We start from the raw sequence: 26,950 nt of genomic DNA, 5'->3' as shown, positions 1-26,950 counted from the left end.
CTAGGAATTGATGAAACAAGCAACCTAAATCTAGAAATTGGATAGGAAACCCTCTTCAAGAGGAACAAATCTCTCAAGCATATAATTTCAGCAAAAACTAAGGAAAAGAAATGACCTCAAGGGGTATTTATACTATGGGTCCAAAAATAGAAAGTTGGCCCACAAAATCTTAGTATCGGATATTTCGCCCGGCCGGGCGTTTTCTCTGTCCCCGGGCGTTTTGCACAGTCAAAATCGCCCGGTCGGGCGTTCTTCCTGAGGCTCCCGGCCTTTTCTGCGCGACTTCTGTAAAACCGCCATAACTCCCTCATTCGGACTCCGATTGGGATGTGCAAGATACCCACGCGAAGATATTTCCAAGACGAAGACAATGGTAGCAGTTTCATAGCTTTTGGATATCATCTCGATAGGACGGTTTTCGGTTGAATCCAGCTATAGCTGAAATCCTTGACGCACGGCCTCCATGATCGTATCAGTTACTCCCTTTGTCCCTCTATAGTAGAGACGTTTCTTTTCGACACGAGATTTAAGAAATTGTGTTAAAAGTGAGTTAAGTGAAGGAAGAATAAAGTAGGAAAGGAAAAAAGGTAGAGGGATTAAGAGAGAATAAAGTAAGAGAGAGTAAAGTAAAACAGAAGAAAAATTGGTGCTTTTTATTAAAATAGGAAATGACTCAGCTACAGTGGGACAACCAAAAAAGGAATGCGACTCAGCTACAGAGGACGGAGGGAGTACAATGTAACATAATCTGTTAAATAATGTAACATGTTCCACATATAATGTCAACATAGAAAATAATATATACATTACAGTTGCAATACTAAACAAAGTACAAAATCATGCTACATTGTTCATGTTTTCCTAAATTAGAGTACATCATCCCTATTTCGACGACCTCCGTCCCCTACATCCTCTACATCCATCTCCTCAAAGTAATCATCAAAGTCATCTTCATAATCTACTCTTGTCCTCTTCGACTCTGTTCAAAAGTTCATAATAAAAGTGAGACTATTATCGCATACTAAACAATGTACGTCACATATGTGTTAAAATAAAGACATGCTGAAAATGAATAATGTATCTACACACCAACATGAAGACTTATGTCGTTTACATTATTGCCGTAGAGAGCATACATTACTACATAATGAATCTGTTTTAACGTATCAAACTGGGGTAAAAAAATGTAAATTACAGAACAAATAATGTACACAACAATTCACAATAATGTAGTACAAACATGACGACTAATGTATGTTGACTAAGCAATAATGTATATAACAACCTTGAATAATGTAATGACAACTACTAATAGACAGCTACAAATAATGAACATCAATAATGTATATAACCTTGCACAGTGATGAAATACGAACAAGAGAATGAAGTATGCTTACCAGCAACAAACGTATCATTACCTTAAAATCGATTCTTTTTACGAAAATTTTAGGAATCGTCACGGTAATGTAAACATAAAATTGGACAATTCTAATCAGGTATTTGAGTAACTAATGTATATCGAGATGATTGAGAGAACCCCATATCTAAATTACCTTAACTGATCGAAAAATGGAGCTTTCAACTGAAAGTTTCTAGCCTACGACACTCGGCGTAGTTTTGAACAAATTCACGTTTACACCACAGTTCCGGTCGCCGACTGTTGATATAAGCTTCGTTTTCCACTTTTTCGCGATGGATTGAGGTCTTCGTCTTCAGTGGATAAGGAATCGCCACAAACTAGGATTGAATATAGAGATCAAAAGTGAGAAACTAGGTTTTCGTCAATTTGGGATAAATGGAAGAGAGAAATCCGGAGAAATAGCGAATATTTCACTCCTTCCGTTTTAAAACTGAATCATGAATAAGATATACCAATAATACCCCCATAATGTAACCAGAACTCCTAAATAATGTAGCTCGAGGTATGATATATACTTTACATCTAATCCGTCCATCATGTTAAAACGCTAGAAATACATTTGAAGCACCACGGACAATGCACATTTTATCCTCCGCGCCTTAAGCATCGTCCGCGGACTATGACACGGAGGATGCATCCTCTGGCCTATCCTCCGTCCCTTAGTCCGCCATTGCAGGGGGTGCGGACTATAGGGCGGAGGATGCACACATATTTATTTTTATTTTTATTTTTATTTGTATTTTCTTTTAATATACATCACCAATTTTTTTACTTCATTTCACACCTTTCACTCCACTATCTTCCTCATCTCAATTTCTCTCTAAATTCAATAATGAATTCCGACATTTTTTCATTTTTGCAAGCACAAAAAATAAAAAAATAAAAAATAAATATTGACAATAGGATTTGCCTTTAATTTATAGTGTTTTTATATTTATTCTTGCTAATTGATATATTTGCAAACATAAAAAATAAATATTGTAGTGTTTAAATATTCAAATAATAAATAAAATGCTTATGACGAGGCTAAGGGCGAGCTATAATCCGCCCCATTGCAGGTGGAAGGGGCAGAGGATAAAATGCTGATGTGGCAGCGCATAGGGCAGGACTTAGGGCGTCGCATCCTCCGCCCCATTATGGATGCCAAGGGGCACTTCACTTGGACCCTAATGCTCCCCTATCAATATACAACTAACAATATATCTGCCTATACATATTAAATTGTATAAGTGTGTGAATTGTTAAACTACGTACTTCTTTGGTATATATACTTATTTAAATCAATTAATGCATACAAAAACACCACATATTTAATTTTGAGATATAATCCCCAAAGTGTTTTAAATTGGACCAAAAATTCTATTGTCTCCTCTCATCATATATGAAGTGTTTTAAATTGGACCAAAAGTCATAAACGTTTTGGAGGAGTTGTTTGTATATAGTTAGTGCACAATAATGATAGGAATAGCATTCATGTAAGTTTCTAGGGATGTCAATCTAGTCTGAAACTCATGGGTCGACCCGAGTTACCCGGTAAAATCATAGGGTTAGGGTCGAAAAAATCGCAACCCATATTTAGAAGCGGGCTACACGGGCTAACCCGTTTGGATCGGCGGGTTATACGGGCTGGCCCGGGTGGATTGTGGGTTAGCCCACGAGTTGAGCATTTAATATAAAATATAATTAAAATTTTAGATTATATACTTATATGAAGTATATTTGATAATATCAATATTAAATATAGTAGTACAACATTTGATATGAAGAATATATGGCAATTGTGTCTTCTCTCTCAAATTAAGTTAGGGTTATATGAAATGCATGATTTCCATTTAATTGTAGTCAGATTCATGTGTGATATTAATTAAACGATATGTTTATCTGTTTTGTTTCAATTTTCAATTGCTATTATTTTCTTTCTCTTGATCACTTTGATAATACTTTACTATTTGCAACAATCTACTTTTTAATAATTTAGAATATTGGATTGGATAGAAAGTAACATATAAGATTATTATTGACCCGAATAGCCCGTGGGTTAACTCGAAACCCGAAGATTTAGGGTTAAGGCCGAAAATTTATAACCCGAAAAATTCACAGCCCGAACAACCGGCACCCAAATATCAGACAACCCGAGTGGATTGGCCCGAACCCGAGTGGGTTAGCGCAATTGACGTCCCTGTAAGTTTCTATCGATCTTCCATTTTATATGGATTATTTATAGATAGATTTACTCAACAAGGAATCAAATAATACTAGCAACGAGCATCTTCTAAGCAAAATGTGAGAATTTGTAGGAAAAAAGAGACTGATGCAAAACTGGCGAATCAACACAGAATATAAGGTACAACACCTTTGCCAAATATAGAGTACTCACTTATAACAGTTACACAAAGTTTGTTCCAGAACATAGCTCAAATTCTATTCTAAAACTAAAGTCCCTAAACACTCGAGAGCTGAGCAAATAAGGCAAACCGTAATGCTTACTCTTTTTCTTCACCATCTTTGTGCTTCTTTTTCTTCTTTTTCTTCTTCTCACTTTTACTATCCTCATCCTCCACAGCAGCTGCAACAGATACCCCATTATCATCACTCTTATCTTTCTTCTTTTTCTTCTTCTCAGACTTCTCCTCATCCGAGGCCGGAGCTTCTGCCTCTACCTCACCACCCCCTTTCTTCTTTTTCTTCTTCTTTTCTTTCGTCTCCACCTCCACATTTGCATCATCCTCCGCTTCAACCTTCTTCTTCTTCTTAACAACACCCTCAACTACCAGACTCCCATCAACAGCATCCACCTTCCTCTTATGTCCTTTCTCGCTTTCACCTCCTTCTTCATCCTTCTTCTTCTTACTTTTCTTCTCCTTCTCCTCCAACACGGCAACCTCCTCTGCTTTAGCAGGCGTAGCTGCCTCACCAGCAACCACGGAATCACCCCCAGCAGGCAGCACGACATTCCTGGCCCACTCACTAGGTGCAGCAGTCCCAATCACTTTACCATGCTTATCCAGCTTCCCCTCTGCAATCAGCTTCTTCTTCATCGAAGCCTTCGGCCCCAAACCCCATTTCCTTGGATAAGTATCCCTATCCATCACCACCCTCTTGATTTTCGCCACCGTCCCATGATCACATGTAGCCATCACCGCAGTAGTCATCTCTGCAATCCCCAAAGCTATCGCCTCCCCTTTTGTTGTCATCAGCACCACTTCCTCTCCAACCTCAACATCATTTTCAAACCGCAATAACCCTGGAATCATAAGCTTCGCACCATAACAAATGGCATTCACAGCTGAATCCTTCACCACAAGCCTCTTGTAGCTGGTCAAAATCTTCTCCAACGGCATAATCACCCTCCTCAGGTAAGACTCATCTCTGAAATTATCATACATCCACTGTGCATCCATCACATCATGCATAGTTACCATATTGTCCTTCTCCCCCATTATCCCCGACCTCACCCTTCGAAGCTCCTGCACATATATTTATATTTAAATCAAAATGGAAACTTATGAAATTTAATTCAAGATTCAATTATTATAATGCACAAATATAATCCTTATTCCTAAATATAATAATCAGATACCGATAATTCGATTCAAATCAAATACGAATCGGATTTACTACTACCCTACAAAGCTCCTACATATACATTACTAGTACACATTTTTTATATGCTTAGTATTCATATATAGAGCAATCAATTCGACATTCGTGAAAAATCAAATTGAATACAGATAGCTCAGAATATGAATTAGACCTAAAAATTCACAAATATTGAATTGTTTATAGAATTACCTGCATATGCGATCCCACTCCCAGCAATAGCCCCAAATGCACGCACATTGTCCTCACATACGTCCCAGCTTCACAGGAAATCCAGAAAACCACCAAATGTCGCTCAGCATCGTACTCGAGCAGCTTGCTCTCGTAGATCGTCCGGATTCGAAGCTGCCTTTTCACAGCAGAGATCAGCGGTGGCCGCTGAAAAACAGCTCCGGTCAGCGTCTCCAGCGCACGAGCCACTTTGGAAACTTCTGGAACCTTGGAGTGGAGGCGAGCAACGCAGACGTATTCCTTCCCGGCACCCTGCTGCGATTTAACCAGCCGAGTGGCGCGGTCGATGCACACAATCAGGTTACCGGTGACTTTCGGGTCGAGTGTGCCGGAATGCCCGGTTTTTTCAACCCGTAAGATGCGCTTAATCCACGCCACGACCTCGTGCGACGACGGATTCGACGGCTTGTCGAGGTTCATGATGCCGTACTTGATGTACTCCGCCAGCGGCCGCTTCAGCGGCGAGTAGCCGCACGGGAGCGGCGTGTAGTGGCCGGTGCGGACATTGAGTTTGTCGTAGTTCTTGAGGAGAATCGGCCATTCGGAGGTGTCGACAGGCGGAGTGAAGCTCTGCGGCTTGATCAGAAAATCGGTTGTTTCGATTTGGCCGTCATTTTCTTCAGCATTCTTCTTCTTTTTTGGTTTCACGGAGGAGAGGTGCTGAGATTCGGACATGGCGGTGGAGCCGATTTCGAATTAGGTTTGGGGTTTCTGCGAAGAGAAATTACGGATTTATCAGAAAATGGAAGGGTTTAGGGTTTTGGTAAATGGGGTTTCATGGGCCTGTTGGGTTTCATGGGCTTTATAATGACACCCTTTCATTGATTAATCGACACGAACAATTAATTACATGATCTATATATTATTAGAAAATCATTCTAACATAAAAACATATTGGGCCACTATATAGCTGAAATTATATTGAAATCATATGTTAAAATCAATTTTATACAATTTGTCAGGAAAATAAGAACTACTATTATTAGTCAGATCATTTTTTGAGCATTATCTTTCCTGAAATACACAAACTTATCAAAAGTCATTTGTAACGTAAATACATGAATTTTCAATTTAATTAATTTAGGAATTATAATCCCCAAAAATATTACTTTTTGACAAACAAATGTTGATATTCAATTAGTCAATATGGTTATTTGGCCCAAATTTGAAAAATAAAGTTAGAATTTAATATAAACCAAATCTTAGAATTATAGTAGTAGTATTTGGTTTTTCGCAACTGTTTTTGAACCATTTCCATCACAAAAGGAGTCATAACTATGAAACTACAACTCAAATAAATCCGAAAACAGAGACCTCTCATAGCAAGTTCACATTAAGATTTAAGACAAAGGGAAAGTAGAAAGCAAAGACCAAGTATAGCTCATATGACAACAATGGATACTCCCGCTTCACAGCAGCATTCAATACCAGTTGCCAGAATATGATCATCTACGTACTGGTGGTGCAGAGCCTCTACCGGGAGGCGCTCCTCGACCAGCAGCCTGAGCCTGCCAACAGGAATATCAAGAGTCAGGGGCAGCCAAATCCAAGAATATTCACAATGACAACTTTAGTTTACAACTCGACAATGGAAGACCATTACACTCTTGTTGCAAAAAAAGATGGCATAGGCAAATATTCCACAGTAGTACTATATATCATTAAAACATAAAGGAAAGTGCATACTCTGGCTCGCATTGCAACAGCACGCCCACGTCCTACTCCAAGAGATGAACCCTTGCCCTTCATAAGTAAACAGATGATCAGCAACATCAAGAATATAAAAGCCAATGTGAAGAAAAAATAGAGAGGTGCAACAGATAGAGAACCTTAATTCTAGCTTCCAAACGCTTGAACATGGGAGCATTCTTAAGCATATCTGGGATGACCATGAACCTGCAACAATCCACAGTAACGTTCAAACTTATTCGGCACAAACAAAACTCACCCACTCGCAAAAGGTGTACACACCTGACTTTGCTGCCTCTAATGAAAACATGCTCGAGTTGTGAGACCTTCCCATCCTGCAATAGGTTGAATAACATCAATTTGAAATAAGTGAAATGAATTTGGTAACAGCGACTGCAAATATGAAAGCATCTGCATATTCAAGAGATGATTATGAAAACCCCCCTTGAGGTGATACACGGCGCAATATTTTGTAGTGCATTTGCAAAGATATCTAAGGTTTTAAAAACTGCTCAATTATTTTGTAAGCAGACAAGAATTTGATGGTATCTATCTTTTTTATATTCCGATATCCAAACATCATCACTTGACTTATATAATCAGCACAGATAAAATAAAAGTATCATCAGCTACATCTTCATGTAAAATCAGTCAATACACTCCTCCACTAGAAAATTCACTTAACTATACATATTAACCCTCACCTAAAATCAGGGTACAAAATGATAAAGTAATCACTTCAAATTTCTCTGAAATGGGGGGACTAACCTATTTTACAGAATTGCCACTACCAGTTCCCTCCTAGGGTTTATCATCTAATTAGGGTTAAACTCAACAAGCACATCGCAACCACAAACATCAAAATCCAAACAACAGCGAATACACAGAATTCCATCAACAAAATTTAAAAAATGCCAGAAATTAAAGAGAGGGGAAACAGTGCACACCTTGGCAGTGTAAGTGATGTTTTCGAGCTGGCAATTCCAGTTGTCCTCGCACTCGATCATACTCCCACGGTAGAGCTCTCCGCTCTTCAGCTCCACCGTCACCACATGCCCAGACGCCTCGTGCAGCAGCTTCACCGGAATCCCTAAGCTTCGACTCATTTCTCTTCTACTTTTTTATGTAAAAATATATAAAATGCTATCAATCAATCTTTTTTCACGCGATATTCAACAAAAATGCAGCAAAAACACTATGAAATTCGAGATTGATCGACTTCTCTACACGACCCTAAATTAGGGCAAAAATCACAGTCGAAAAATGGAGTTCGCTGACTGTGAGGTCCGAGGACCTATATATGTACGTAAATATACGAGGGGCATATTTGTAAATTAATAAACTTATTCTTCGTTTTATCTTAATTGCAGAGGCACCCCTATAATTTCTAGGTATTTGTTTCCAGTGATTTCTTATTTGAAAATTTATCCTCTTCTCACTAGAAAAGTATTAGTTGACTAATTTCATTATTATACGAAATTCATAAGTATTGCTTCACTTAATTTACTTGATCTGTGTCATATTACTTGAAATATTGATATAATGTTATTACCATTTTCAATTTTTATAAAGGTGTTGATTTTACTACAAATTGTGTTTAATGCATTCAGATTAAAACAAAATAAAATGAAATTTTCACTACCTGACTTTCCATCAAATGTATTTCTTTTCTTGAATGTTACAAAAAGCCCAATATACTCATATTCATTCATCAAAAATTTGTTCCCACTAAACAAAAAATTAAGAATCCAAGCTCGCATGTTCACATAACATTTTAGAGAGCAAGAGAGAAAATTAGACAAAAACAAGAAACTCCCTCTTTGCTTTCACCACAAAATTTGGCCCTGTATCACATCACAGTTAAATTAACATATGAATTTAAACCCAAGTTTTTCTCCCAAGTCATGACAAGATCGCTGAATTGTGTTTGCATACAGCCATATTAGAATTTCAAGCACATGCATATGTTAACTGTTAAAAAAATTACAGATATAAAATGGATGAGATAACTCAGCTGGATCAGGATGATTAGTGAGAGACGCATGCTCTTTCTTGCTCTGTGGTCGAGGCTTCTCCCGCTCTGGCAGGGGTCGACATTTCAGCTTTCGAGAACTAAATCTATATCTGCATGAGGATTGTCACAATGGCTAAACAAATCGCTGAAAATGTGATTGCAACAGACGAGAACGGGTTATACCTGCTTGATAGAGAGTTAAGAGCCCATAAAAGTAGGACGTGTTCGAGTGATTACCAAAAGGGACTTCACCGGACGCCCAGTGTCTTGCAGTCATTCACCAAAGGAGCCCTCAGCTATATGCTTGTCCTGTTTAGAGAATCAGATTACGACTTTATGAGGTTGATCAATTTTCTCGATGAGGTCAAGTCATATAAAGAAAACGCAAAATACTGAATAGTGACTGGGTAGAAGTGAAGCACAAAGGCATCTCTACACCATTGAGCAGTTTCTGGCAAATCCTTCATCAAGTGTCGATTGAGGTGTACATGAACCTTAAAAAACATCATAACATATAAAGATTTTGAGGTGTTCTTACAATGAATCAATATGATGTACACAAATCACATAAAAAAAACACAGAATATTGCCGCGACATTACCAGCCCACACATTGCCAAGTTCTTATTAATAAGATTCAAGGGCTTACCACTGAAGACTGTCCTTTGAAAAGCCTGAGCATGGTTGGATGAGAAGATGCTTTGGGAATAGAAACCTTTACATCATATATAGCAGGAACAAATGATCGCCTGCGACTTACTGCTGTGACAAAACCCTGAAAGAAAGTAAAAAAAGAAACAACGATGAGCGTATGAAATCTTGAGGAATGAAGACACCTCAGCAATAAAATCAGGATTTTGCAGCCTTACAACTAAAAGGCAATGTCTACTGCTTACTCATATAATACCAGTTGTGATCAAGCATGAGTTGTAATTCTCAACCTCGCACATTCTATGCTCCACATTTACAATTGATACGAGAATGCATAGTGAGAGTATCCACATTCCATAAACAAAAATGAACATCTCAGAATTTATATTTCGGTTTCATGGAACACATGCAATAGAATAGATAGCAGCATCACTTGTGTACGTTACTTCTCCAACTAGGCGAAATCCTTGTTGCGACTCAATTTGGAATAGCTTGAAACTAGAGCCAAATACCAACTTTCTATAGTTATACTATAGTGCTGACTGCTGATAAACAAAAGATATTTATTATACACAGTATGTGGATATGATGCATCAATTACAAACAAGTGAGACAATTTTTTTGCATTACATAATCATAATATGCAATACGAGTGGGAGAAATTGACATAGTTCTCATACTGAATAGGCATATGGCAAACCTGAGCCAAAACCCATCCAACAAGCCAATCAATGGTTGCACATGACAAGTGCATGCTCTTTACCTGGAAAATACCAATATAACAGGACATGAGACACTCAAGCAATATCAACATACAGAACTTGTAAATCAGACTTCACGAAGAACTAAGTGGGCTTACCCATTAACTTGAAGGATTCGGTATCAGTGTACAATTCAAAGGGATGTAAGATGGGCATGTGGTTCAAATGAAAACAAACATTTTTAACGATTGTTCGTGCATTTCCACACAAGCTAGACAAAAGAAAACTATTATAATGCATGCAGAATCTGTAAGGCAAGAAAAGCTTCCCATCCAAAGGCATAAAACTGGAATCATCATTGCCAGCATAATTTTTAGGTAAGATATCAGGAACAACAAAAACATGCTCAACGAAATTACTTCCCATTCTGTCATTTAAATTCGAATCAATTACATCCAGACACTTCAACAAATTAGACTCTAGTGTTATAGTCGAACAGTATATCATGGAGTCATAAGACTGTCTTCCATCACCCCTAGCTAAATAAATAGTACTACTACTACTATAAATTGCATTGAAGACCAACATCGAGAACATTGAATGCCTCAATCAAAACCTAAAGCTAAAGTTACATCAACTGGTATGCCATTCCACCAAGGATAGCAACCTATGCTGGATCTAATAAGCTAAAATTAGAATTGTGGGTGCTATTTCTACAAAGGAATTTCACCTTGAAACCAGCCTACCAGTCGATCAGCCACACGAGCTCGAGCAATAATAGCTCAGCAACCAGCCGGCTTATCCTCTGGTAAGTGCTCTTTGAAAGAGGCCTTATCAGCACATAGCACAATGCCTGCAAACAGACACTAAAAATAATGAAATGGGTAAACACGCAGAGACAAACTAAATCAGCATAGTCCACAGTCAGCAAAAGGTTGAATCTTTGAAGCTAAAACAGATACGATCAGAGCAAGTAAGACTGCACAAGTAAAAGCAGACTCTAACTTTGATTTGGCTCTTGAAAATTACAAAATCACAAACAGCCCTTTAACACACCTGGATTATGCTAACGGCGAGCCCAGAACAGAAGAACAGAATGCCCAATAGCAAAACAACAATGGCAGCTGGGATCGCCATAAATTAGAGTAGAAAAAAAAACTACCGATTTACACTAGAGAAGAGGAGAGGCCACAACTGCCGGAGTTAATATTGGGCAGGAAAAAAAAAGGGGAAATTCGAACAGATTATTAGAAGCAAGATTTCAGTTCATCGGAAAACTATGATAAAATATTCCATATGTATATTGTTTTTTGGTTAGGACGGTAGAACAAGAAAAGCGAAGAGATGCTTGACTAGTAGGGGTAATTAGGGCATCCGCATCGCGTCTCGATGCGGTCCCTATCTCGTCTCGACGAGATGAGACGGCATCGAGATGGCGATGCGGCATGCATCTCGTCCCGAAGAGACGTGTCGTCTCGTCGCGTGACGCGTCCCGAAGAAGCCGGCCTCGAGCTGGCGAGACACGCGCCTTGGCGACGTGGCGTGCTCCGGTTCGTGCGTGACGCCCACTCGCCGGCAGGCGAGTGGGTGTCGTTTATATCCGTTTAAAATGTTTTTTTTTTAAATCAGGAAAATTCGAAAATAAAGTAAATTAAAATATTATAATTTTTAATTTTTGTATTTTTCAATATTGTAATAAAAATTGAAAATTAAAATTAAAATTAAAAATACTCCATAGGATTTCAATTATGTATTTTTCGTATTTTCGGATGTTGTAATTTTTGTGGTTTTTAATGATTTAATGAATTATTAGTATTAATTTAATATTTCAATGAAATATTAATTGAATTTGTTGGAAATAAAAATAAAAAATGAAATTGAATGAATAGTTAAGGGATGAGATGGTTAAGAGCATCAATAACGCAGCCGGGCCGGACCGCAACTCGCGAGTCCCGGCCCGTTTTTAGCGTTGGAGGAATTTGAGTCACGGCCCGGGACGGTCCCGAGGACGCAGTTGCGTCCCCGGGCCGCTCCCGAGGCCCGTCCCGGCCAAGCGTTAATCGTCATGGGCCGTGCCGCGTTGAGTCCCAGCCCGGCGTTATTTGGGGTTCGGGCCGGGCCGGGACGCAAATTCAATAATTTTTTTTTAATTCGAAAATTTATATATAATATACCACTCTTCCATCCATTTTCAAATTACTTCAACTTCATTTCTCCCACTCTCACAAAAAAATTCGAAAAATGCCTCCTCGACGTGAAGGTCAACGAGCAATCGAAGCTCAAATGGCTCGAATGTTAGAGACGGCGATGCCCGCAATCCAACAAGAAATCAACAACGAGGTGGAACGCTATCAAGCTGCTATCCAAGCGTGGAACGAGCAACACGACCGGGTACCGCGTACTCGGATGTATATCCACCGAGACCGTGAACAAGCTGGTTTGCGGCTTTTCATGGATTATTTCTCTGCAGATCCTCGATGGAGTGATCAGATGTTCCGTTGCCGGTTCCGGATGCGGAGGCATGTGTTCCTGCGCATTGTCAACGCAGTTGTGGCTCGTGACGCGTACTTTATGCAAACCTTCGATGCTGTCGGGCGGCAAAGTATATCGACTTTGCAGAAATGCACATCCGCCCTCCGCCAACTCGCTTACGGAACAACTGCAGATATGTTTGATGAGTACCTCCATGTGAGCGAGCATACTGGACGCGCTTGCCTAGCCAAATTTTGTCGGGCAGTGATCGAAGCATTCAAGGACACATACTTGAGAAAGCCAACGTCCGACGATGTTCGCAGATTGGTGCGAATGCACGAGGAGACCCACGGCTTCCCGGGGATGCTGGGCAGCATCGACTATATGCACTGGCAGTGGAAGAATTGTCCAATGGCTTGGAGAGGAGCATTCACTAGCGGGCACAAGGGCACACATCCAACGATTGTGTTGGAGGCCGTTGCCGACTACCGGTTGTGGATCTAGCATGCCTACTTTGGAGTCATTGGGTCGAACAACGACCTCAATGTGTTGAACGGGTCTCCATTGTTCAACGACTTGTGTGCCAGGCGAGCGCCTACCCTAGAGTTCACGGCCAACCACCGTCAGTACACTATGGGGTACTATCTGGCAGACGGGATCTACCCTAGATGGCCCGTGTTCGTGAAGACCATCACATCTCCGACTACGGATAGGAGGAAGTTGTTTGCCAAAAAGCAAGAGGTGGCTCGGAAGATGTGGAGCGCGCATTTGGAGTTCTCCAATCACGTTGGGCTATAGTGAAGGGAGCGGCCCGTGGTTGGAACCGTCCCCTAATCGCCGACATCATGTATGCATGTATCATAATGCATAACATGATCGTTGAGGACGAGGGAGACAACGCCACTTTCTGGAGCGACGATCCACTCGCCAGCGCCAGCAGTAGCTACACTGTCACCGATCCGGCCGTGCAAGGTGTTCCTCCCGACGTGCGCAATGAGCCCGTTCAGCGGCGATGCGCCAAGAAGATCAACACACCCGCCTCCAAGCGGATCTAATTGAAGAAATTTGGAACCGCAATTGACTTGTGTTTTAAAAAAAAATCGAATTTTTAAATTTCAATGTTGTAATTTTCTATTTTCCGACTGAACAATGAATTTTCCCGGTTTTAATTGTTCAACGTATTCTATTTTACGATTAAAATATGTTGTGAATAGTGCAAATGAATAGTTGTGGCCCGAGTTGTGGCCTGCGGTGTTAATGAAGTTGTGGCCTGGAACCCCTAATTTGAGGGAATGATGACATGGAGGGGACTTGCGGCCCAAATCCGGGCCAGGGTTAAGGATGCTCTAAGAGATGGAGAGATGCAGGTGTTGTCTCTTAGTTAAGAGATGAGGTGAAAAGTACAGTGGGACCCATGAATAGTGAAGAGATGAGACGGTTAAGAGACGGATAAGAGACAGGGATGCGCATGGCCTTACAATCTACATACAAAATGTTTCACCAATGTTTCAATTGAGTACAAAATATTTTAAGTTAACAAATATCATACAAAAAGTTTGATTAGTTTTACGAATTTGTACATCTAAAAATCACTAACACTATTACTTTTTCTTATTTTTCTCCAAAATTGTGCCCTAAAAAACATGATATTATTTCTCTAAATAATACCTTATGCATTGTCATATGGGCATTTTATTAAACAATGAATTCATATTTAACTTTCAGCTAATAGTTGTAGCTAATTTTAGAGTCGAAAGGATGAAAAATAAGAAAAAGTAACGATGCTAATGATTTTTAGACGGATTGTAATAATTTGCAACACTAATTAAACTTTTTGTATGATATTTGTTAACTTAAACCAGTTTGTACTCAATTGAAACATTGGTGAAACATTTCGTATGTAAAGTGTAATTACCCTTGAGTAGTATCGTACAGTACTCCACCAACATAAGTGAACAATAGAAATAGAGGAGTATCTAACATTAAATACTCCTACTTTTTTGCTAAAATTATTGTTTTGGAAAGTTATATCAATTTAATAATATAGTATGTCTCATTATTCATTATCACTACTTAACTATCATTATCCTTCTTTCTCTTACTTTATCATATCATTCACCTCCTCTTTCTTACTTTATCAAATTTATTTTAATTCCCATGCTATACCAATTGGAATATGAATCCTCTGATGTGCAATTTTGCACAGCAGCGCAGAAGCTGCTGTTACTCATAGAAGAATAAAAAATTAAATAAATAAAATAAATATATATTATTTTATTTGTGTATTAGAAACAACAGCTGCTGATGTGCAAAATTGCACGGCAGAGGATCCCAATCCTATTAATTATCCATATTTTTATGGGATGTAGGGAGTAGATAATAGGGTCGTGTTCACTTTTGTGGACAGAATTAATAAAAACAAAGAAAGTCTATGGTCTTTTTTTAATACTCTAAGCACGATAGGGACAAGATATCTTTTATATCTCATGTTAATTGAAGATATCTTGGATATGATGTGCTTATTGATTTTAAACTTTATTTTGTGAGTTTCTGCACGAATGATAGATACCCTTAAGCGAGCAGAGTGGGTTATGCCATTTGTTTTGTAATTTGGAAACCGTCTTTGTATTCTATATTTCATGTTTACAATGGTGATTTAATTATGCAGCGGTTAATTTACTCTTGGAATGTGTTACGATAAACACGGGAGATCGTACCCGAATGAGATTGATATTGAATTGAAAACATATTAGAGCATCTCCGAGAGATAAAGTTGGATAACTACCATATTTACCTTTTTTCTATTTTAAAGAGGTACATCTTCATTAATGGAGATGTAAAATCTTATAACTACCATATTTGACTTATTTTTATGAAAAATCATTCTCAAGACTTATTTGAGAAGGTAAGAGCATCTCCAAATGAAAAGGTAAATGAAAGAGGTATATCATTTATTTACCATTCTCATAAAGTGAAATATACCATTTCAAAAAGTAACACACTCCAAATGGAAAAAAGTACTCCCTTCGTCCCGAGAAAAAATTCCCTAGTCCATCCACACCACATGGCAATCTTATTTGATATGCCTAGCTAATAAAATCTTGTCAAATGGAAATGCGTAGTATACATGGCCAAGTGATTATAAGGCATAATATGATGTTTTAAGGAAAGTTTTATGGTTCCCATATATAAAATGATTTATCATATTGTACTAAAATGATTGTCATATTGCACTGCCAATTTTTAAATCGAGACTATTATTCTTTTATATTGACATATAAAAATTATAGTATTTATTTATTTGATGGGTATTTTTATCTTTTTTTATCGATATATACAAAAATTATAGTAGTATATTGGCATCGCACACAATAAGTTTAATACTCTATGAATGACTATACAACGTAGTTATATTTTTTTATTTTACCATTACACATTAACTATATAATGATTATATGTTTAGTTAAAATATTGATTAACATAATTATAATAATAAATGATCTGATGGATTTTATACAATAGACTATGAATAAATTTCTATATGAATCTATACATATATAAAAGACGAGTTTTGGTCTTTTTTTAAAATATTTATAAGTTTTGTCCTCATTCTAGAATATTTATAAGTTTTTCTTATATTTAGACTTTAGCCAGGAATCGTAACAGCCACGTAAGTTTTAATTCATTATCATGTATATTTATTTCCATTACAATATTAATTACCATTACCGTTATCATTGTTATTATGAATAATGAAATCAAATAAACGCTATTTCTGTTATCACATTAATTTTCTCCTTACTCTAAAATCAATGTTCATTACTCAGTTAAATCTCTATAAATACTTTTCACAAAATAATTCTTCAACCAGAATTCCTCTGACCAACGCATGCGGTGGTGCGGCTGGTGCCATTTCAATGGGAGGAAAGTCGGGTACGCCTAAATCAGTGATGAATGGTAGAGATGATGCTCTCGATTTTGCATTTGATGTCGGTAGTGATAGTTAGGAAACGCGTCTCCCTCTGCGGAGGTGCTCTTCAACGGCGGTGTGATCACTGCGGATCCTTAACGCGGTGAGGAAGCAGCAGAGGCAGCCGAGGATGATAATCCAAGCTAGGCTGAGGAAAGAGAAAGAGAAAGAGGTGCAACACTGTGAAGGCCGCTGAGCCTCCGATGAGAGATGGTCTCTATGGTAAGAAGAGATTGACGTCTGTTACTGGCTAGCTAGGGGTTGGGCGAGAGATAAAATGAGGCGGACTATTATTATGTTGGCCAATTGTTTTTAACCTAATGAATTTTAAATTCTTGGTGTACATTTTGTTGGTTTAATTATTTTATTGAATAGTTTAGACTATTAAATGGCTATAAATTCACCAATCCCATAGATTAAGAATGAATTGCCAATTTGATATACCCATTAGTCTCATCAATTGTCAATCAATTAATAATTTAACCATTAATTGATCTCATTTTTCTAAATGACCATTAATCTCATCAGCCTCATAAAGTAAAAAATGAATTTGGCAATTTGATATCCATTGATCTCATTAATTGCGGATCAATCAATAATTCACTAATTAAAATCATGTTACATTTTTATTTTAAGTTTTCATTCGTCAATAATTTAGAAACTTTGTATTCCAATTTCAACAATCTTGACGGAGCTCTTCAAGTCACATTTTAGTACTCCACATACGAAGTTAGATTTAAATGAAACAAGGTAGGCAAAAAAGTGAGGTTAGAGAATGGGGTTGGAATTTTATAATTTCAATTTTATTAATTTAGTAAATGGGGTTTTAATCAATTGGTAGCGATAAATGTACATAAATTTGTATATACTAAAGTTGCTTTATTTATATTTTTGGGATTGTACATTTAAATTATTTTAAATATTTAGTAATTTTTAATTCTTAAATAATGTAATTGTATCTGATTTCAAGTAATTGATTCAAAATGTGAATTTATTATGATGAAATTAAATCGAGTCGTGCATCGCACGGGTGTGGATACTAGTTTAAATAAACATCGACTATAAAATCTAAGAAGATAAAACTTTACTAGTCATAAATATGTCGTCTTTAATTTATAGTTACTTAACTGTAAAAATAATTATAAAATAATGAAGATAAAAATTATATATATATTAAAAGATACAATCAATAAATTATAAATATAGTGAAGAATATATTTACTTGAATGGCTGACGACTTTTTTAATAGAAATGAACAATTAATTAATAATTTAAAGTATTGTTTAACCATATGGTTGTATATTAAATATGGGAATTATAAAAGTTTCCTTAAAACATCATATTATGCCTTATAATTACTTGGCCATGTATACTACATCTTTCCATTTGGCAAGATTTTATTAGTTAGGCATACCAAATAAGATTGACATGTGGTGTGGATGGACTAGGAAATTTTTTCTTCTCCGTCCCACATAATTTTACTCATTATTCCATTTTAGTTCGTCCCACATAATTTTACCCATTTCACTTTTATCATTTTTGGTAATGGACCACATATTCCATTAACTCATTCCTATTCACATTTTATTATAAAACCAATACTTTAAAAATAGGACTCACATCCCACCAACTTTTTCAACTCACTTTCTATTACATTTCTTAAAATCCGTGTCAAGTTAAACTGTGTAAAATTATGTGGGACGGAGGGAGTATATAGAAAGGTAAATGATTTTTTTTAAATAAAATAATCTACTACAAAATGCATTAAAAAATATAAAGTGTAATACCTTCTCAAATACCTTCCCCTTGGAGAATGATTTTTTAATGAGAAGAAGGTAAATGTGGTAGTTATGAGATTTTACCAATGGAGAGGTAAAGATACCTCTTCAAAATAGAAAAATGTATATACCTTCTCAAATACCTCTCTCCTTGGAGAATGATTATTCATAAAAAAAAGATAAATATGATAGTTATATGAGTTTACCTCTTCATTTACCTCTCCCTTTGGTTATGCCCTTAGTGTAAATCTCAAATTTGTGGATTCTATGCAACACTCGGCACGGGTAGTGTATTATGCCTCAAAATTTAATACTCTACATTCCAATTGTTTTGCACATGAATAACGTGTATTACTCCACATAGGTGGTGTTCGATTGTCAAGATAAAATAATACCAAGATACAATCTATGATTGAGTTGTGAGATTATTTTAGTCATAGGGGGTTAGCGAAGACTAATTATCCCATGATTATCCATCTAAGATTGAGTTGAGGGACTAAATCTCATGAACCAAACACACTACTAATTTAATCAGGGATACAATCTTGCAAACCGAACACCCCCATAATGTACGATACGTGTACATGTTTTTACTCCACATAATACACCGTTAGGCGTTATGTGCCTTGAAAATCGTTTCGACAATGATCTTCGCACTCTTCATTTTTCGAATCCTTTTAGGTCATTTTTAAAAATTTAAAGTTTTTGTTAAATAGTAATTGATAATGTTTTTAAAAAAATACTACTCATTTAGTGTGTAAATCAATTGAATCATACTAAGCTAATCCTTGATTACATGAAAATTCTAAGTTAATTAATCACTTATTGTCATAATCGGATCGGAAGGAGTATTAACTAAATTAATTTCATAAAATGTTAATTGATCACTAGACTTTAATTTAATAAAATAGACACACAAATTAGTCTATTTTCATCTATAAACACATTATTTGGGAGTGATCAATTGCTAACTCATCATTTAATTGCTAACTACAACTAATTTAAGGCCATAGAATTTTAGAAAACGTGTGGTCTACAATTTATCACGTGTAATTTTTGTTTTTATTAATTAAATAAAAAAGATAAAAAAGCTCCAAATGAGGGTTTTGGATGAAAATGCCAATATAATGTTCCGAAAATATCAACACAATATTTTGAGAATGACAATACAATGCTTTAAGAATGTTAACTCATTGCTTATATTCAGTGGCGTATCCAGGATTTTCAATTTGGGGGTGCAAAAATAATTACGACTTAAAATTTCAAAATGTGAGTGATCTTTTTTATTTTCTTTGTTATGCTTTTTCAATTATTTTTTTAATAAAATCTTTGTTGTTATTTTATTTTTATAAAGAAAAATTCATTTTAACTAAAAATAAACTATTTTTTAAAGTATCACGTAAATTATACATTTGAAATACAAGTATCCGTGTTTTTTTTTAATTAGCAATATATAATATAGATATGAATATAATGAGGAGGTTAGTTTTATAAATATGAAGTATTTTATAATATTTATTTCAATTTAGTAATTTATATTGAATTTTTTTTAGTTACAAAAATATATATTTTGTATTAATCATATAAGTATCTATTAAAAAAATAATTAATGAAAGTTAAATATGAAAGAATACATAATTAAATTGAATTAGATATGATATAGATTAAAACAAATTTAGCTTGGAGAAGAGAAGGGGCAAGTAGAATTAAGAGTAGAAAATATGGTCACTAAGTTTCAAACTCAGGTCTCTAGCTTGTAAAGAGAGACAACTTACCACTAGGCTATCGACAATTTTTGTAAAAGTTGGACTACATATGGTATTACAGAAATTTGGGGGTGCAATTGTACCCCCTTGTTACAATGTGTTATATAGTATGTTGACATTTATGCTGTACGAAAAAATTAAAAAATTTTGAATTTTTTTTTTTCAAATTTTGACGTCGGAACATATGGATGTAGGATATCGTTGGAATCCTTATAAAATTATCTTTAATTTGATATACGTTATATGAATTTAAATTTTTGGGATTTCTTTTAAAAGTTAGTTATAACTAATTTTGTAGTTAATTGACATAAATACCCCTATTGATATTTTTTGGAATTAATTCTATGGCCTTATTGACGTTTTATGTTGATCGTATTGACATTTCAGGGTTGATGATCTAGGCCTTTAATTTGAATATCTAATGTCTATTATTTAGTTGTAGTTAACAATTAAATATTGAGTTAGCAATATATAACTCCCCTCCGAAGATGTGTTATATTCTTAACTCACCCTTAAATATAAACAATGTCATTAAGGATATTAGTTATAACTAATTTTTAAAAAATATCCAAAAATTTTAAATGATTATATCTGTCTCAATTTAAATGATTTTTGAACCCAACTTATATAAAATTAAAGATAATTTAATAAGGATTCTAACGAGATCTCACTTGCATTGTTTTGATGTCAAAATTTGAAAAAAAAAATTCTTGAATTTTTGTGTTTTTCAAACATCAGTTTAATATCAACGTAGCTATCATAATATGTCAAAAAAAATGCTTATACAATGTCAATATGAACGGTGTTGACATATTCAATGAATCGTATTGATATGTTTAATACACTATATCGACATTTCTATCTAAAACCTTAATTTTAATAGTTTTTTAACATTTCAATAATAACAAAACGAAATTATACGTATCAATTTATAAACCATTAAATCCTTACAAATTTTATGGTTTAAAATTAAATATCTACAAATCTTATAGTTTTAAATTAAATATGGTTATCCATTAAAGAATTAGCAATCGATCAATTCCTCGTCACCATAACATATTATATATATATATATATATATATATCGATTTATTTACTCTTTCTACACTCATAACGAATTTTTAATCACCATTATCGTTGAAGCGAGATAATTTTTGAATGATTTATTGTTTTCATTACACTATTTTAAGTTTTAACTAAGAGCAATTTAGCTTGACAGTGTCGCTCTCTGTAACCCTCACAATCCTCGCGCTCTCTCTCCGCTGCCATCGCCGCCATGAACCTCTCCTCCTCCACCTCAATTTCCTCCACCACGCGGACCTGGAGCAGCTCCGGCAGGCTCTGCGGCTCCCACCCCCAACTCAGTCTCTCGCTCCCCACCCACAAGCTCAACCACCAGAAGACGATTATTTGCTCCGCCGCCGCCAAGAGCGGCGCCACCGTGATCGAACAAGGTCTGGGCAACTCTCGACCGGAAACCAACCGAATCGGAGATCTTAGCCATGTTTCCGGCGTGCTAGGAAGCCAGTGGGGGGACGAGGGCAAAGGAAAGCTCGTCGATATTCTAGCTCAGCATTTCGAGATCGTCGCTCGTTGTCAGGTATGTGCGCGACTTTAGTCTCGCTCCAATTTTAGGTTGGATTTTGTAATTTTTTCTTCAAATTTAGGGCTTGTAGATATGTGATGTATGCCTAAAGCTCTGTTTTGGATTGTTACTGCATTGATTATTACTAGTAGTACTAATTAATGATTAAAAAGAAAATTAATCACTAATTGAGGACAATATAAAATTTGCTGTGTCGAGTTTCCTCTTGCTACTCCTTTCACTGTCATGTGCTGTTTTTTTGGGGTAATAAATGAAATTGCTTTTGCTAAATTTAAGATGTTATTGGGCAAAAAGCTATACCTATTGTGACGATTAATAGACCAGGATTTGAGTCACTCAGTGTGTGTTTGGGTCACTTAGGGTGTGTGAGTGTGTGTTTGAGTCACTTAGGGTGTGTGAGTGTGAGTTCGAGTCACTTTAGTGGGCGTGCCATCTAACAGGAATCTTGTGCTTATGGTTTAGAGTTCCCTTTAATGTGAAGTGTTGGTCTCATGAATAATTATGCCAATTAGATGGTTTGTGTGAGGAAACAGTAGATTATCCTGATTAGCGTGTTGTGTAACTGCATTAAAAGGTCTGTTTACGATTGTTAGATGCACGGTAGGAACTACTCAACTGCGTCTAACCATTTAGAGCAGAGACAGAATGTCTCTAGTTTTTATTTGAATATAAAATGTCTGAGTTGCGCGAAAAGAAGATTGTGGATTCATTTTCGCTGCTTACTTTTTTTCTGAAATCTTCAATGCCATTTATTGTTAGGGTGGAGCTAATGCGGGCCACACAATTTACAATTCAGAGGGCAAAAAGTTTGCACTTCACCTTGTCCCCTCTGGGATCCTGAATGAAGAAACTGTCTGCGTGATTGGTAATGGAGTTGTGGTGCATCTGCCAGGATTGTTTAATGAAGTGGATGGGCTTGAAGCCAACGGAGTCTCTTGCAAAGGAAGAATACTCGTGTCTGACCGTGCTCACCTGTTATTTGATTTTCATCAGGCTGTGGATGGGCTTAGGGAAGCTGAACTTGCTAAGTCATTTATAGGCACTACCAGGAGAGGTATTGGCCCTTGCTATTCGAGCAAGGTTATTCGGAATGGTTTAAGAGTAGGTGACTTGAGGCACATGGATACTTTCCCACAGAAGCTCGATATTTTATTATCTGACGCTGCTGCAAGATTCAAGGACTTTAACTATACCCCTGAAATGCTCAGGGATGAAGTTGAACAGTACAAGAGGTTTGCCGAGAGGTTGGAACCCTTCATTACTGATACTGTGCATTTCATGAATGATGCCATATCGCGGAAACAGAAGATTTTGGTAGAAGGTGGTCAGGCAACCATGCTGGATATTGATTTTGGAACTTACCCTTTCGTAACTTCTTCCAGTCCATCTGCTGGAGGAATCTGCACCGGTCTTGGTATTGCTCCTAGAGCCCTTGGTGATCTTATAGGCGTGGTAAGAAAAATGCTTTTCTAGTATGAATTTGTCAAAATTGTAGAAATACTTTGTGAAGTGTTCGATACTCTGAATTGTTCTTTGACCTCAATTTTGACATTGATGCAGGTGAAAGCATACACAACGCGAGTTGGTTCAGGTCCTTTCCCAACAGAAATACTGGGTAAAGACGGTGATGTTCTCAGGTTTGCTGGACAGGAGTTTGGCACTACTACTGGTCGCCCTCGTCGTTGTGGCTGGCTGGACATAGTTGCACTAAAGTACTGTTCTCAGATAAATGGATTCTCGTCTCTTAACCTTACCAAACTTGATGTATTGTCTGATCTACCGGAAATCCAGTTGGGTATTCGTTACAAGCTACCCGATGGCTCACAAGTCCATTCATTCCCTGGAGATCTTCGTCTCCTGGAGCAGATCCAAGTAAGCCCTCTCATCTTGTTATCACTGGAATCAGCTGCATACTTACAAACATATCTTGCATTCTCCTCATATTGCCTTTGCATTACTCTCTCTTTCTAGGTCGAATACGAGGTTATGCCTGGTTGGCAGGTCGACATCTCTTCCATCAGAGAGTACTCCCAGCTACCAAAGGCAGCTCGCGATTACGTAGAGAGGATAGAAGAGCTGGTAGGCGTACCCATCCACTACATAGGCGTTGGACCAGGCCGTGATGCCCTCATATACAAGTAAACATTCAGGGACCCTTGTGAGGGTAACTCTCCCTTGGAAATTTCTGCAAAAATTTGATCAGCTGACATGAAATTTGTGTAGATTTCTCAACTGTTGAGGTCTGCTAAAACTCTTTTTCTGGTTTGTATGGTTGTCGGATCGTCTCATGGGCCAAATTTTTGAGTAGTAGATGGTGTTTGTTGTTGTTAGTTAAATCTCATCTTCTTGTTGGAGCAAAATTTAAGATTGAAGTTATGGCAGGTGGGAACCGTACTCAACTGTGACTTCTAACCTCCTTACCAGAAAAGTAGGAGCAAATAGCAATATAAAAAAATGATGATTTTTCACTTTTCTTGCAAATTGAACCTAAGATTTTAATTTGCAAATTTTCAGCTGTGGCGGAGTAGCTAACATTTCTGTCGGTGTAGTTTCAAGTAAAAATGTCCAACTCAAAAGTCAATTACTTATGCATAAACCACTCGATCTCCCTAAATATTAACCAAAATGTTAGTAATTAAAAATTTTGCTAATTAATTTTGTGTATGGATAAATTTAGTCTCATTATATATGAGCAACCATGTGTCCTTGTGCTTAGTTCGATAGTTTAGACAAGATTTAGCCTTTGATGTTTGATGTGTTGTTCGATATCTTTTATGAATTTTGGCATTCTTATAATATGACAAAATCAATTTCTAAGGCAAGTAAAATTGGACTATCTTTTACACGTACTCCTTATATACTCTCCCGATAAAATCAATTTCAAGTCGACTACTTCTGGAGTCTGGTGGACTATTTCAATGTTAAACATTATCAAATCAACACGGCTCAAAATTGAGATTTTTCAGAGCTAATGAAAGTCATAATTAAACCTCCCCAAAATAGGGATAAATTATTACTCCCCATTCAATACACAGAAGGAAGATTGTAGTTTCACATCAATAACCCAAGTCAAGACCGCGTTTGGCAGGTCGTGTTGAAATTTAAACGAATCAACAAATTCCCAATTCCCGATTCCTCTCTCAATTCGTTCCACTCAATGCAAAAGCATTGCTTCATAGTTCTCTATATAGATTCATTCTTCAAGCATTTGAGGAAATCCATTTCCCTCTTTTTGTCTTCACTGTTCTTCGTTTCGAATCGCTCTTCCAAGTCAACTCTGCAAGTCGTAGGATCCGACCCGTTTCGCACACTCCTCATTCGGGTCCAGATTCTGGTAAAGATCTAATCTTTGCATGATTTTGTAGTGTTTAGCAGTGGTTGGTGGTTATGGCGGTTTCTCACAAAAAATCCCGGATGAAAAATTTGGGTTTTTGCCGGTTGATTTTGATTCTTATTTTTGGAGCTGTTTTCGTGCTGTTATTGTTGAGGGCCAATACTTTTACAGATTTAATTAGTAGATATTCAGTTGAGAGTGACGATGATGAGAGTTTTGAATCGAATTATAACTACAGTTTGAGTTTTAGCAAGGATTTGAAGCTTCCTCGGCAGAATGAGCTGTCACTTTCACTAGAAAAGCGTAATCAGATGTTGCCTAGGAACTTAGATATGTACCCTAAGCTAGCCAAGAATCACATAGTGATTGTGTTATATGTGCATAACCGGCCTCAATACCTTCGTGTAGCCGTAGACAGCCTCTCGAAGGTCAAGGGGATTAGTGAGACTCTCCTCATTGTTAGCCATGATGGTTACTTTGATGAGATGAACAAGGTTGTGGAGGGCATCAAGTTTTGCCAAGTGAAACAGATCTTTGCCCCGTTTTCGCCCCATCTGTTTCTTGATGGATTCCCCGGTGTTTCCTCGAGTGATTGTAGGGATAAGGATGATGCCGTGGTGAAGAAATGTGAGGGGACTCCGGATCAGTATGGCAACCATAGGTCGCCTAAGATTGTGTCGTTGAAGCATCATTGGTGGTGGATGATGAACACGGTGTGGGATGGTTTGAAGGAGACGAGTCAGCATTCGGGGCATATCCTTTTTATTGAGGAGGATCACTTTATTTTCCCTAACGCGTACCAAAACTTGCAGCTGCTTGTGAAGCTGAAGCCTAAGAAGTGCCCGGATTGCTATGCTGCGAATCTGGCGCCGTCTGATGTGAAGTCGAAGGGGGAAGGGTGGGAGAGTTTGGTAGCGGAGAGGATGGGAAATGTGGGGTACTCTTTCAACCGGACAGTGTGGCGGATGATTCATAGGAAGGCTAGGGAGTTTTGCTCATTTGATGATTATAACTGGGATATAACAATGTGGGCTACCGTTTATCCCTCATTTGGGAGCCCCGTTTACTCGTTGAGGGGACCTAGGACGAGCGCTGTCCACTTTGGGAAGTGTGGTCTGCATCAAGGTCAGAGCGAAAATGCGGCTTGTATTGATAATGGTGTCTTCAATTTTGATGTCGAGGAAACAGATACAGTTCCTAATATTAAATCAGACTGGGGGCTGCACGTGTACAAGCACCAATCCGGCTATCAAGCCGGATTTAGGGGATGGGGAGGCTGGGGAGATAAAAGGGACCGTCAACTATGTTTGGACTTTGCCAAAATGTATTCGACTTCAAAGGCCGATGTGGTGTGATTGGGTGTCGTTTCTTCTACAACCGGCTAAGACATGCAAACTTTAACACAATGTTGTACTATTCTTTAGTGAAAAGATTGGGATTGCTTGACCTTCTTGAGCAAACCGTCAGAGTGCTCCTATGTTTACAAGAGATGGAATGAGCAGCTGCTACCCGTTGATTGTTTGTTATAGAGCAGAGACGAGCTCTCTCATTACACGCAATGTAAGAAATAAAAAGCTATGCTTTTCTCCTTTTTACCAAAATTTGTACGAGCTCCCCATCATTTCACCCGTCTAATGTACTGATACACGGTTTATTAGCTTCTCGTTGCAAATCATAGAGTACTTAGTTACCATTTTCATCATTCTGATAAACTTATTT

At 37.2% G+C, this 26,950-nt stretch overlaps 4 protein-coding genes across 12 annotated transcripts; 2 read left to right on the top strand and 2 right to left on the bottom strand.

The window, feature by feature from the left end:
- Positions 1-3,760: 3,760 nt before the first annotated feature.
- On the bottom strand, positions 3,761-5,990 carry LOC125188346 (H/ACA ribonucleoprotein complex subunit 4-like). Its single transcript, XM_048085132.2, has 2 exons — positions 5,213-5,990; positions 3,761-4,887 (listed from the first exon to the last, which is right to left on the bottom strand). Exons 1-2 carry the CDS (start codon positions 5,924-5,926, stop codon positions 3,904-3,906), a joined length of 1,698 nt encoding a protein of 565 aa, XP_047941089.2. The 5' UTR covers positions 5,927-5,990; the 3' UTR covers positions 3,761-3,903.
- Positions 5,991-6,435: 445 nt separating this feature from the next.
- LOC125188815 (small nuclear ribonucleoprotein SmD3b-like) lies at positions 6,436-11,612 on the bottom strand. Of its 9 annotated transcripts, XM_048085872.2 has the most exons (10): positions 11,362-11,606; positions 11,036-11,158; positions 10,305-10,367; positions 9,603-9,728; positions 9,138-9,448; positions 7,888-9,064; positions 7,223-7,275; positions 7,081-7,147; positions 6,938-6,994; positions 6,436-6,759 (listed from the first exon to the last, which is right to left on the bottom strand). In XM_048085872.2, exons 6-10 carry the CDS (start codon positions 8,044-8,046, stop codon positions 6,697-6,699), a joined length of 399 nt encoding a protein of 132 aa, XP_047941829.1. In that variant the 5' UTR covers positions 8,047-9,064; positions 9,138-9,448; positions 9,603-9,728; positions 10,305-10,367; positions 11,036-11,158; positions 11,362-11,606; the 3' UTR covers positions 6,436-6,696. The 9 variants fall into 9 exon arrangements, 2 of the variants coding, with proteins under 2 accessions (XP_047941829.1, XP_088914196.1); XM_089058070.1 differs by lacking the exons at positions 9,603-9,728; positions 10,305-10,367; positions 11,036-11,158; positions 11,362-11,606 and having other exon boundaries at positions 9,138-9,546; XR_016130280.1 differs by lacking the exons at positions 6,436-6,759; positions 6,938-6,994; positions 7,081-7,147; positions 7,223-7,275 and having other exon boundaries at positions 8,627-9,064; positions 10,285-10,367; positions 11,362-11,612.
- A 9,874-nt stretch (positions 11,613-21,486) lies between these two features.
- Positions 21,487-24,233, top strand: LOC125188392 (adenylosuccinate synthetase 2, chloroplastic-like). The gene is made up of 4 exons (XM_048085207.2): positions 21,487-21,891; positions 22,657-23,349; positions 23,458-23,769; positions 23,869-24,233. The coding sequence occupies exons 1-4, from the start codon at positions 21,568-21,570 to the stop codon at positions 24,037-24,039; spliced, it is 1,500 nt and encodes a 499-aa protein (XP_047941164.1). The 5' UTR covers positions 21,487-21,567; the 3' UTR covers positions 24,040-24,233.
- A 602-nt stretch (positions 24,234-24,835) lies between these two features.
- Positions 24,836-26,933, top strand: LOC125188394 (alpha-1,6-mannosyl-glycoprotein 2-beta-N-acetylglucosaminyltransferase). Its single transcript, XM_048085208.2, has one exon. It carries the CDS (start codon positions 25,285-25,287, stop codon positions 26,584-26,586), a length of 1,302 nt encoding a protein of 433 aa, XP_047941165.1. The 5' UTR covers positions 24,836-25,284; the 3' UTR covers positions 26,587-26,933.
- Positions 26,934-26,950: the final 17 nt, after the last annotated feature.

The sequence above is a fragment of the Salvia hispanica genome, chromosome 5, assembly GCF_029641045.1.
Source record: "Salvia hispanica isolate PSC_SH4W2 chromosome 5, Shi_PSC_v1, whole genome shotgun sequence".
NCBI lineage: Eukaryota > Viridiplantae > Streptophyta > Magnoliopsida > Lamiales > Lamiaceae > Salvia > Salvia hispanica.
Note: the sequence above shows the minus strand (reverse complement) of the source record. Positions and strands in the feature narration are given on the sequence as shown.